The sequence below is a fragment of the Portunus trituberculatus genome, chromosome 1 (assembly GCF_017591435.1).
Source record: "Portunus trituberculatus isolate SZX2019 chromosome 1, ASM1759143v1, whole genome shotgun sequence".
Taxonomy (NCBI): domain Eukaryota; kingdom Metazoa; phylum Arthropoda; class Malacostraca; order Decapoda; family Portunidae; genus Portunus; species Portunus trituberculatus.
Window position 1 is genome coordinate 2338283 of NC_059255.1, and position 12545 is coordinate 2350827.

A 12545-nucleotide genomic window follows, 5' to 3' on the forward strand; every position below is an offset into this window, starting at 1 on the left:
CATGTGTGAGGATTAAGGGTCAGTTTGAACTATTAAGGAAAAAATAAAGCCAACGATTATTTATTTTTTTTTTTTCTTAGTTTGATTTTTAGATATTTTGTGTTCTCGATTTTTTTTTTTTTTTTTTTTTGCATGTTATAAAACGTATTGAATTATTGGTATCTTTTGTATCAGTTCTTTGTGACTAGTTTTAATTGCTAGAGAGAGAGAGAGAGAGAGAGAGAGAGAGAGAGAGATAAACAATTATAGTACCAGCACTCGACAGTTTACAGCTCAATTTGTAAACTCACTCTTTTTTGTTGCATTCTCTCTCTCTCTCTCTCTCTCTCTCTCTCTCTCTCAATCTGTTTTTCCTTGAATTTTATCCTTCCCTCTCTCTTATCAATGTTTTTTTTTCCTATCCTCTCCTCCCTCTCAATCTTTTTTTTTTTTTCCTTTTATCCTCCCCTCTCTCTCTCTCTCTCTCTCTCTCGCAGGCAGTAGTGAATGCATAAATTTATTCATCTTCCAGTGAATACAAAACACATTACAACACTTTTTTTTGCATCAATTATAAACATAAACAATAAATCTGTGGCCGAGAAACTTGAACATTGCATACAAACATAATGAAAGTGATTATTGAATAGGGAAGTTGATGAATACGTGAAAAATAATGGAATAATAATGGTGGTGATAATAATAATGGGTATGTTGTGTTTTTTTTTTTTTCCTTATATATTTGCAGTGTTACTCCCTCCCTCCCCATGCAGTGTTGCCATCAGTCACCCAGTGTTGCTAATGTGGGTGTTTCTACATTTGGTCTATGCTAGGAACTTGATGGAAACTTATACATTGAAAAGCAAAAATAAAAAATAAATAAAAATAGAAAAAAACATCATAAAAATAAAAATAATGATAATAATTCTGTACTTTAAGCTAAATGGACCAAAAATATGTACATTCAAGACTGGTTTGTTTAGATTATTTGTATTTATTTATTTATTTATGGTGTTAGTTTAAGATGAGGTCAGGTTAGATTAGGTTAGGTTGGGTTAGGTTAGGTTAGGTTAGGTTGGGTTAGGTTAGGTTAGGTTAGGTTAGGTTGGGTTAGGTTAGGTTAGATTGTGTTAAGGTTAGTTTAGGCTAGGTTTGGTTGAGGTTAGGTTAGGTTAGGTTAGGTTAGCTTAGGTCAACATCAACAAAACACACGATAAATGAGCGAAGGTGACAGAATAAACAAATAAATCAGTAAGTAAAAATAAATGCGTACATAAAGATAATATACACACAGCATGAGCATATTTGGTCCCTACACCTTTGTGTACACACACACACACACACACACACACACACACACACACACACACACACACACACACACACACACACTATTTCAGACTTGTCACTTGCAAAAGATCTGTCAGTTTTGAAGTGTCGTTCTCTTCACTCTGAAAAAAAAACAAGAAAAAAAATATAATAAATTAACTAATATATCTAAAAAGTCTCTCTCTCTCTCTCTCTCTCTCTCTATCTATCTATCTATCTATCTCTCTCTCTCTCTCTCTCTCTCTCTCTCTCTCTCTCTCTCTCTCTCTCTCTCTCTCTCTCTCTCTCTCTCTCTCTCTCTGTACCTAGCTGTCAGGAAGGGAGGCAGCGTTGCATCACACATTCCTGGCACAGTGGAGAGGTTTCTCAAGACACTCATTAAATTGGCTTCTGTCCTTCACTTTACTCCTATTCATTGCTGTATTGCTGGTATATAGATAGACTACTACTACTACTACTACTACTGCTACTGCTACTGCTACTATACCTTCTTCATTTCCAGCATGTCTTTCTTGAAGGCTGCAAAGTCACTAAGTGTGAGGAGCATCTCGAATACCTCTCCCTCACAGACACTGGAGGAGGAGGAGGAGGAGGAGGAAGAAGAGGAGGAGGTGGGTAGTGTCTGAAGAAGTGTTGATATTTGTAAGTCAGGCGCTCTCCTTTCAAGCTCCATTTCCAGGTGGCCCTCTATAACTTGCAGCTGTGGGGTGGTTGATACTGTTACTACTACTACTACTACTACTACTACTCTTATCTTCCAATCTTTCATCCCTTTCTCCAGCACACTCTGGAACTCCCTGCCTGCTTCTGTATTTCCATCTTCCTGTGACCTGAATTAATTGAAGAGGGAGGTTTCAAGACATTTATCCCATTCTTTTGGCTAATTCTCTTTGACCTGCTTGGGACTGGCATCTAAGTGGGTATTTTTGTTTAATAGGCCAGATTCCTTTCCTACATCAAACAAAATTATTACTACTGTTATTTGTATTATTATTATTATTATTATTGTTATTATTATGATTATGGAACAGTCTCATTATGAAGTGGCAGGGGTGGGCCAGTGTGTGCTGTGGGGCCTTGCTGTGGTGTCAGGGTTAGAGGAGGAGGTCTCTCTCTCTCTCTCTCTCTCTCTCTCTCTCTCTCTCTCTCTCTCTCTCTCACACACACACACACACACACACACACACACTTACATATTCCTTGTACACCTCCATATACTCCAGCTTGTTCTCCTCCTGGTCTTCAAACAGCTGGCAGTGGTTGTGAAGGAAGCCCTCACGCAGCCTGAAGAACTCATCGTCTGCAGAGGGGAGGGTAGGGCAGGTTAGTTCAGATGAGGTTAGTTAGGTTAGGTTAATTCAGTTAGGGCAGTGGTTCCAATCTGGGTGGTACATCATCACTTTCAAGACCATATGTAATTTTTGGTTATATTAGATTAAGTAATTTCTGAAAAAATGTTACTGCCTTACACAAGATAATCTGGCATCGATCAGCTGGGAAAATAGAAAGAGATGCATCCCTCGCATTACACTGAGTTGTGTTCCTTGCCGTTAGTTCATCTGTGTTCTAGCGGCCGAGCCTACTTGTGAATAAATTGATATTTGCGAGAATTGGGCTTTTCTGGAGGTAGATGGTACACAGGGACTCTACGGCACCTCACAGTGATACTACCTCTGGAAAAGCTTGAAACCGCTGACTTAGGGCTAGCTTAGGGTCAGCCAGGGAATGTTAGGTTAGTTAAGCCAAAGGTTAGATTAGGTTAGGTTAGGTAAGCCAGAGAAGTTTAGGTTAAGGTAAGTTAGTGGTATTTGTCTAGAATCATTATTACATTCAACTTTCATGTCATGTCTCATTGGCTGGAGCTCCTCCCTCATGTTGTTTGATCCCTGCCTATATTTTGTCATAAATCAAGGACACCATCAGTGACTTTGTACAATCTGTTGGCTTCCTTTTGGTGCTTTCATATTTACTGGTTCAATTAGTTTAGGTTTAGTTTGGTTAGGTATAGTTTGAAGGATGTTAGAGATGTTAACATTAAGATCAATAACATGGTGCCCATCACAAAAAAAAAAAACTTGCAGTTGTGCTGCTTGCTATTCATTTATTGAGGCAAGAGGAAACATTTGGCTCCATCTTAGGGCTACTTTAGCTGAAAAATATATAAAATAGGACCACGGAACCCTTCATAACATTAATTCCCGATGGAAAACAAATAAGTTAGAGAAAGAATAAATAACTGTTAGCTACATAAAATGTGGAAAATCAGACAAAACAAGAAAACACACCAACAAGTGACAAACCTAACAAACTAACAAGACTTAAGGAGCAGCTGATACAAAAGTTACACCTGCACATCAACATGTAGGCATGCATCCACATCCTCAGGAGGGTGGGCTGGAAATGACAACAGAAAGATTTGTGACAAATATGGAGGAGGCATCGGCCAGAAATAAAATAATAATGTAGGGATTTTTGTGGTCTATGAAAAACTTAATAATTGACATCAACAGTCAACACTAGCTACATGAAAAATTTGTGAGGAAAAGTGTAGAGAAGATAAAGTGTCTTAGAAAAATGTGTAATTTCCATTTTGTGCACTCATTTTTCAGCTAAATTTGCAGTTTGAAACAATACACCTTATCATGTATTTTTTCCCCGTGTCTAACAAGCTTGAGGACCTCCTGGGAAAGCGGGGTTTTAAGATGGGGAAACCAAACCTAACCTAAAATCTGCCGTGAAGTTATTATTAATTTCCGACAAATGCTCGTAGAAGTAACCTAACCTAAACTCTGTCCTGAAGTTATTATTAATTTACGACAGGGAAAAGTGGGGTTAGAAATACTGGTAGAAGTAACTTAACCTAACCTAAATTCTGTTCTGAAGTTATTATCAATTTCCGACGGGGTAAAATAAGGTTAGAAATGCTCTGAACAGTAAGAATGTGTATAGTTACGTGTGGTGTATTGGTTCAAACTGCAACAATAACCTTTTACATATAAGTTTCTCCAGTCACACCCACGGCAAGGTTGGATAAGATAAATTAGCGAACGAAAAAGAAATAATAATAAATGAAAGTATACAGAGAGACAAAAGATGAGGAAATAATGTTTAAAAAAGGCCATATAGTTTAGATTAAGTTCATTACAATAAGTGAAGAATTAATACCAAAACTTAACATAACGAAACCCAATTCACCTATTCTCACCACCTCAACTGCACCCCAGCCTCACCTCACCTCACCTCACTTACCCAGAATAATGTCCTCTACATGCCCTATGAGTGTGTCCAATTGAAGGGAGAGCTGGGAAGTGTCCGCCGCTAGCACCTCTCCCTCTTCCTCTCCCTCGTCCATTTCTCTCCTCTCCCTCACTGCTTTGTTTACGTTCTCTCTCTCTCTCTCTCTCTCTCTCTCTCTCTCTCTCTCTCTCTCATTTTTAAGTTTCTGTTATTTATTTATTTATTTATTTTTCCAGTGTAAGTATGTGTGTGTATATGTGTATATGACTATGTATGTATGTATGTGTGTATGTTTACCGCGTGATTAGCATTGAGGTATATGAATAATTTTTAGCCATTTTTCTCTTCTTTTTTTATACTATCGCCATTTTTACATTTATCATTTCTTTATTTGTATTTTTCAAGGTATTTTATGGCCATTACAGCGTGTCGAGATGGTACGCTTTCGTATCGGCTCCAACTTTTCTTCTATATTTCTTGTTTTATTGTTTGTAATCTTTTATCACTCATTTTTCTTTTTTCTTTCTTTCCATATTTTTCTTATATATTTTCTTCCTCCAATTCCATCCAGCAATAAAGTTGATAATTTATGAGGTCTGGGTCTGGGTCTGGTCTGGCCTCGGGACGGTCGCCGCACACAGAAAGTAAACAAACATGGCTACCTTAATGACAGAGTTCCAGCAGCAATTTGCCACCGTAACAGCTGACATCACCCACAAGATATGCCAGATCGCCACCAGGGAGGAGCGTGAGTGTGTGGGCGTGCGTGGGCGTGAGCGTGGGCGTGTGGGTGGCCTGGGAGGGGAGCCATATGGTGGGAGATGAGTGGGCTGGGAGATTTAAATGTCTAGGATAATAATTAATTTATGAGAGAGAGCGGTGTTATCTTGAAAATTACGTAACTTGGAGAAAAATTACACAGGAGGAGGAGTAGCGCCACCAAACACCTGCAGATTACATTATATAATTGTATGATTACTTACAATGGGACTATACAATGAGAAGGGATAGATTACTTAAATTACACACAATAAAAACTATGATATATTCTAAAATAATTACATAGCAAGCAGGAGAGTGACTAGATTACATGTGTACCGTTGTATGGAAAGGCAAAGATTAATAATTACTTGAGTGTAACTACAGATCGTATACATTGAACCAAAGTATTAAATGTGCTTAAGGAATTACATATGCATAGATTACATACACGGGAAGGAAAACACGGTCAATATCCAGAACAAGTCCTTCCTCCATGCGTGCTTTGGGGTCTGAGCGGTCTCCAAGTGCACTGGATCAAATCGCGTCGATGGTCAAAGTGTAGGTTGGGCTTCCTCACTCAGGGCAACGGTTTCCTAGCGGGTGGGTTTTGAGATAGGAGGTACTACAAAAAGTATCACCTTTAGCCCAGAAATTGCCATGAAGAGTCCACATGGTGTAAAAAAAACCTCCCCAACAACAGCGAGCTTGGGAGCATAAAGGAAAACAGGATTTTTTGGTGGGGAAGGCTAAAACAGACCATTTTTGGCAATTTAAAAAAATCTCAGGAAAAATGGCCGCAGTTCTGAGTTTTCCAAAGCATCAGTATAATTCAGTAAAAGGTTTGAGCCAGAAAAAAACTTATAAACGTGATGTGAGTATATTAACACTAAATGTGGTAGTTTTATATGCTAAGAAGGACTGATTCTAGACCTTAACCAAAAACACAAATTACCTGGGTATTGTTACACTCTTTCACCAGCGGCAACATGGCTCTTGTTGCCCTTCTCATCTTGCAGAGCTTTTCATTCTGAGTAAGTGAACCATACACACCCATCACTAATTGTTTATGACGTTGATAAAAAAATGTGTAAAAATGACTACTTTTTTGGGAGAGCGAGAGACACCAGCCTGTGTGACGGACTGCTGGGCATTGAGGAGCACTGTTACATGTCCATTGGTGTGTGAGTATTGTCACATTATTTGTGCGCGAGTGAAATGAATGACGGTGAATAGTTCTTTTGTTTGAGCAAGCAGCCACTGACCAACACAAATAGTACATAATAAATCTAGTCAATCAGAGCTGTTTGTGGAGAGAAGTGACTCTATTTGAATGAGTCTATGGAAGATGTCCGCCTGGGCAGGGTGTTGCCTCGATTATTTCCATTGCATTGCCAGATTTTGTGAAGAGAAATAAGGTAACTGTTTTGTATTAGTTTTTCAGCATTACTAGTCAGGTTAGGCTGGTTTGCTTTGGTTAGATCAGTTTAATTGTGTTAGATAAAGTTCATTAGTTCTGAGGAAGACAGCAATGGTGTGTGTCGCCTGAACAAGGTTAGGTTAGTTTACTTAAGGTTAGCTAGGTTAGGTTAAAATTTGGGTTTGTTTAGTTTTGGTTAAATAAATACATTGACAGCAGTGGTGGTGATTTGTAGGGGAAGGAGGGAGAGAGGTAATGGAAAAAAAAATAATTATACCGATTTGCAACAGAAACGAAGTGCGGATTTATTCAAAATAGGTCAAAATCTACCAGAAAAAATAGTTGCATCCAGAGCTGTTGGTGTGACTATAAATTTACCATTACAGTACTTGCATTAGGGAAGAGTTTCATAAAGTACATACTAGTAGTTATTTATTATTATCATTGTTAGTGGGAAACTGCCATTCTCTCTCTCTCTCTCTCTCTCTCTCTCTCTCTCTCTCTCTCTCTCTCTCTCTCTCTCTCTCTCTCTCTCTCTCTCTCTCTCTCTCTCTCTCTCTCTCTCTCTCCAGCCAGGAAAGTTTGAATTGTGTGTGTGGGTGGGGATTGTAGTGATCTGTGGTGCTCTCACTCTCTCCTTCCACAGCGGAGCAGAGGCCTCTCATCCTGGAGGTGGAGAAGCTTGTGGATGAGGCCAAGGAACTGGTGAGTGTATGTGTGTGTGTGTGAGAGAGAGAGAGAGAGAGAGAGAGAGTGGATGTGTTTGTGTATAGGATTCTAGGTAAGGTGTCTTTAACAATTTTCTACTTTCTTTTTTAAATTGAAAGATCATTTTATTATATCATTATTACTTACTTATAGCAGTTTTGTATAGATGTATTTGTGTGTTTTTCTTTAACCCTTCTAAACCTGATTTAATTATAGCAAATGGAATTAAACCAATCCTAAACCCAACCTAACCTAACCTAACTTAACCAAATGAAACTGAACTGAACTATTTTATGATGAACTAAACTTGGCATAACCTGATATACCCTTACAAAACCTTATCAAACCTATCCTAACCTAACCTAACCTAACCTAACCTTACATACCCTTACAAAACCTAACCCAGTGTAATTCAGCTTAACCTAACCTAACCTACATTAACCCAACCCAATACTGTCTAACTTAAACTAACCCAAACCATCCAAACCAAGCCAGATCCAACACAATTATCTCGACGTGCGTGTGAACTAGATGTCAATGAAAGTGGAGAGCTGCAGCCTTTGTAACAGCACCTCGGCATCTTGTTATTTTATTCTTATTGTTACTGTTCTTGTATTTTTGTCTTTTGTCTTGTTTTCCAGATTTTATGTAACACTTCTTTCTTTTCGTCTAACTTGGTAATGTTTTCTTCAAATACTCCAATGTTGCTATTCCTGTCTTGTTGGTAAGGTGGCTGCAGTGTTGTTGATGTTTCTCGCACACCTTGATACCCCAGGCAGTAAAAAATTAAATGTTCAGCGTTTGTTTTCTATTTCCTCTTCACACATACATTCTCTGCTATTCAAGCTTGAGTTATTGGTGCTTGCTCTATATAGTGTCATGGAGGCTGGTGTGTTATCATATTTTTTCTTCACAGTTGATAAATTTTTTTGAATGTTTGATATATTTCCAGGTTTCTTTTTTCAGTTAATGATCTATTCCGTTGATCTGTGTCCCAGCTTCTTATGTTTCTTTTTAACTCTTCCTGAGGCATTGTTTCCAGGTCTGCTGTTCTAATCTTTAAACATTCTAGGTATTTATTTAAACTCTTTGCCCAGCTGTACTTTTTCTCCTCCATTCTTCCTAGTATTTCTTCCAGTAACATATTTCTTGATTCTTCACACCTTATTTCATTATCCTGTGTTCTTGTCTTGTATTCATCTGTTTTAGATTTGCATATCCTAAGTTTTCCTTCCATTATTGTTGGGATAAGTCTATTAAGTTAAGTTAAATCATACACACTCAGCTGACTATGCTGGTGCCATGATAGGAGTGTGGTCCTGGGATGTGTCATGAGGTTGTACGCTGCTGATCTGAGTAGGTTGTTGAGACAGTGTTGGTGTACGAGGCCAGTGAGAGAGTGGACCAGACTCAATCGACCCTTTTATACTCCAAAACAAATTACCCGTGACATGCACTGTGAATCCAACTGGTGATAATTTCTCAACAGTGCTTTATATTCTAAGTAATAAACTATGATATATGTACACTACATAATATAAACTATATTGTCGTGTTATGTCTCAGTTATGATACCAATCTAACCTCACTCAACCTAACAAAACCATAACCTAGCCATACTTCACCCAACACCAACCCAACCTTTTTAACCTAACCCAACCCAACCTAACTTAACCTAATTCAACCTTATCTAACTCAAACCAACCTAACCTCTCCCCACTTCCCAGCTGGAGCGGATGGAGCTTGAGGTGCGCGATGCAGAGCCAGCAGTGCGGGAGAGGCTGCGGGCACACATCCGAGGGTACCAGGTGGAACTGAGACGCCTTGAGGCAGAGTGTAGCAGGGTGCGGGCCTCACCTACTACCCCTGGTGAGTGTGTGTGTGCATGTGTGTGTGTGTGTGTGTGTGTTTGTGTAAGAGGGGAAATCTGGCCAAGAGCATCATAAAGAGTCAAACAAAAAGACCCACTTAGATGCCAGTCCTTGAGAAGGTTTGAGAGAGTTAGCCAAAAGGATGGTAGAAATGTCTTGAAACCTCTCTCTTAAATAAATAAGTTCAGGTCTATTGTGTGTGTGTGTGTGTGTGTGTGTTTGTGTGGGCATGCACGTGGAGCTTGTCTAACTTAACAACTTAGATACCATCACCTCACCTCACCTCACCTCACCTCACCTCACCACTACACCACACCCAATTGCAATACCCCCAGGTAGCAGCGCGAGGGAGGAGCTGCTTGGCGGGGGTGGCGGGGGCATAAGTGCAGGGCTGAGTGCTGGGGAGGAGCAGCGGCAAGCACTCCTGGACAACACAGAGACGCTGGAACGCACCTCAACTCGCCTGGTACAAGGTCACAAGGTAGCGTTGGAGACGGAACACATCGGAGCACAGATACTCAATGATTTACACAGCCAGCGCCAGACTCTTTCCCACGCGCGGCAGAGAGTGAGTGTGTCTGTCTGTTTGTTAGTGTCTGTGTATGTGCGTGGTTCCTGTCTTCAGAAACACTTTGCTCTTTGTCTTTTTCTCTTGCTGTATTGTTTTCCAAGGCCATAAGAATGATTGGCAAGGTTTTAAAGGCTGTTTTTATCAGTTTGTAGTGCAGAAATGTTGTTAATCTGTCACTTAAACTGTAAAAAACATTGTTAAGAATACTTACTCTCTCACCATGACTTTTCCAAGGACAGAGAGATGACCAGCAGGATTTTCAAGGGTGTTTTTATCAATTAGAAATGCATAAATGTTGCTAATCTGTCACTAGAATCAAGAGCCATTTGAATATGATAAAGTGCCTGTGTGTGTGTGTGTGTGTGTGTGTTCATTCAGGCATATGTGTGTGTGTGTGTATGTGTGAATTTGTCTCTGTATGTTTGTGTGCGTTTGTATTTGTGTGTATGTGTGTGTTTTATATTGTTAGTTTGTGTGACTGTTAAGATCGGTTTTCTTTTATCCTCACCTGACCTAACCTGACCTTGCCTCTCTCCACAGCTGCGGGATACAGACAGCGACCTTGACCAAAGTTCCAGGGTGCTTGGCTCAATGCTGCGGCGAACACTGCAAAACAGATTCGTGCTGTACGTGGCGGTGGGGGCGGTGGTGGTGGTCATCCTAATAGCCATTTATGTGGAGGTCACTCGCCACTGAGACACACACACACACACACACACACACACACACACACACACACACACACACACACACAATCTTTAATCTTTGTTTTCTTCTATCAATGCGAGAACATAATTTTTTTTTTTTTCTTTTTTTTGTCTAGCGTTTGTTGTTTTGTTTTCCGTGTTCATTTATTTATTTATTTATTTGTTTGTTTGTCTTTAGTTCTTTTTTATCAAGTGGATATTTATGTTTTCAAGAGTGTTTCCATGGTTCTATAGTTTGACAGGCTGCAGTGGAAGTTATTGGGGTTTTCAAAGGTTTCCATGGTTTCATAGTTTGACAGGCTGCAGTGGAAGTTATTGGGGTTTTCAAGGGTTTGGAAAAAGAAAAATTCTCGTTTTAATAAAGAAAACAAATTGTATAATATATATTTTTGTAGCATTATTGTTTTCCTTCTTAATTCCTGTCTTTCTTTGTCTTTCATTCTTTTTTGCTTTTCATTATTCATTCAGCTTCAGTTTTTCCTTCATTCCATTATTATTATTATTATTATTATTATTATTATTATTATTATTATTATTATTATTATTATTATTATATTTTACTTCTTTCATTATCTCTTCTCCTCCCTCTTGGTACTTTCTCCTCCTCCTCCTCCTCCTCCTCCTCATCATCATCATCATCATCATCAGTGTCTGCTTTCATTTCACTCTATACCATTTATCATTTCAAAGTTTTATTAGTATTTTAAGTTTCCATCCAGCCCAAGTCATATATTTCACACCTAACCTTCATTTAAGTAACCACAATATTTTATAAGTAACTTTTGAGTATATTGACTCTTAATATATCTTGTTTGGTAATGTAAGTTCATTTTTCATCTTGTCAGTTTGAGTGTGTGTGTATTTTCAACTGCCTTGTCTCATTTTTTTCATTTTTTTTATTCATTTTTTTTTCAAGATGTCTTAAATTGATTTTGTAAAGTATGCTGTAAACAATATTACCTTTCAGTTTTTATTTTTAATTTTGCTTATTATTTCTATTTATTTATTTTTTTCTTATCATCATAATCATCCTGACTACTACTACTACTACTACTACTACTATTTATTATTGTGAAACTGCATTTATGTCGGTTATTAATCAATATTTCTTTTTTTGTCTAATTATATTGTTTTCTTTTTTATAATTTCATTTCATTTCATATCATTTTATTGTTTTACTTATTGTTTTTTTTTTTTTTTTATTTATTTATTTCATTTTAGAAAGCCAAACTTGACCAGCTAGATATATATCAACGAGCTAATATACTGCATAGTATATATATATTTTTATTTCTTATTTTCCTTTTTATTCTCTAAGGAAAGATAACTTTAAGATATGTATTAGCACTAAGTCAGTATGTGTTGTATTTACTTGTTTATTACCTTTTGTTTTAAGGGGGAAATTTTGGAAGTAAACTTGTAATATCTTCATTACCATTATTATTATTATTATTATTATTATTATTATGTTTTTTTTATTGAAGGGAACCACTTCTTCCTCTCTTTTTCACATCTACATTGTCAGTCATCCGTCAGTCCGTCACCTGCTCGCCTCATCTCGGGTGTGTCCACCTGCCTTCACCGCCTCACCAACAGTCACCCGCCACCCTGCCTCCTCCCTCTCTGTAACCTCTTGTTTTGTATCATGGAGTTTTATCAAGTCAAAATAAACATGTTAATAATTTGCCATGCCTTATTGAAGATGTGTATTTGTGTGTGTTTGTATGTATGTGCGTGCGTGTCTGTAGCAATGTCTGTCTGTTTGATTATCTTCACCTAATTTTCAAGTCTTTTTTTTTTTTTTAAGGGAAAAGCTGGCCAAGGGCAACAAAAACAATGAAACAAAAAGACCCACTTAGTTGCCAGTACCCATGCATGTGCAAGAGAGTTAGCCTAAAGAATGGATAATGGTCTTAAAATCTTCTTCAGTGAGCTCAGGTCACAGGAAAGTGGAAATGCAGAAG

General features: G+C 38.1%; 2 protein-coding genes across 10 annotated transcripts in view; one reads left to right on the forward strand and one right to left on the reverse strand.

Moving 5' to 3' along the window:
- Positions 1-12265, forward strand: part of LOC123506069 (vesicle transport through interaction with t-SNAREs homolog 1A-like) — a 191608-nt gene extending 179343 nt beyond the window's left edge. For 3 of the 5 annotated variants that reach the window (XM_045258102.1, XM_045258253.1, XM_045258174.1), the window contains 5 exons: positions 7371-7429; positions 9160-9301; positions 9639-9871; positions 10415-10500; positions 12107-12265. In XM_045258102.1, the coding sequence (XP_045114037.1) occupies positions 9169-9301; positions 9639-9871; positions 10415-10500; positions 12107-12251 (597 nt within the window). In that variant the 5' untranslated portion in view covers positions 7371-7429; positions 9160-9168 and the 3' untranslated portion in view covers positions 12252-12265. Of the gene's footprint in view, positions 1-5137; positions 5294-7370; positions 7430-9159; positions 9302-9638; positions 9872-10414; positions 10649-12106 lie in introns of those variants that run through there. The other 2 variants (XM_045257957.1, XM_045258036.1) reach the window with 2 other exon arrangements.
- On the reverse strand, positions 483-4715 carry LOC123506382 (ADP-ribosylation factor-like protein 2-binding protein). 5 transcript variants are annotated; one of them, XM_045258570.1, is made up of 5 exons: positions 4558-4715; positions 2502-2608; positions 1796-2008; positions 1372-1430; positions 483-1329 (listed from the first exon to the last, which is right to left on the reverse strand). In XM_045258570.1, coding segments are annotated over exons 1-5 (483 nt in total). In that variant the 5' UTR covers positions 4661-4715; the 3' UTR covers positions 483-1328. The 5 variants fall into 5 exon arrangements, with proteins under 5 accessions (XP_045114505.1, XP_045114667.1, XP_045114579.1 ...); XM_045258732.1 differs by having other exon boundaries at positions 483-1333; XM_045258644.1 differs by having other exon boundaries at positions 483-1337.
- Positions 12266-12545: the final 280 nt, after the last annotated feature.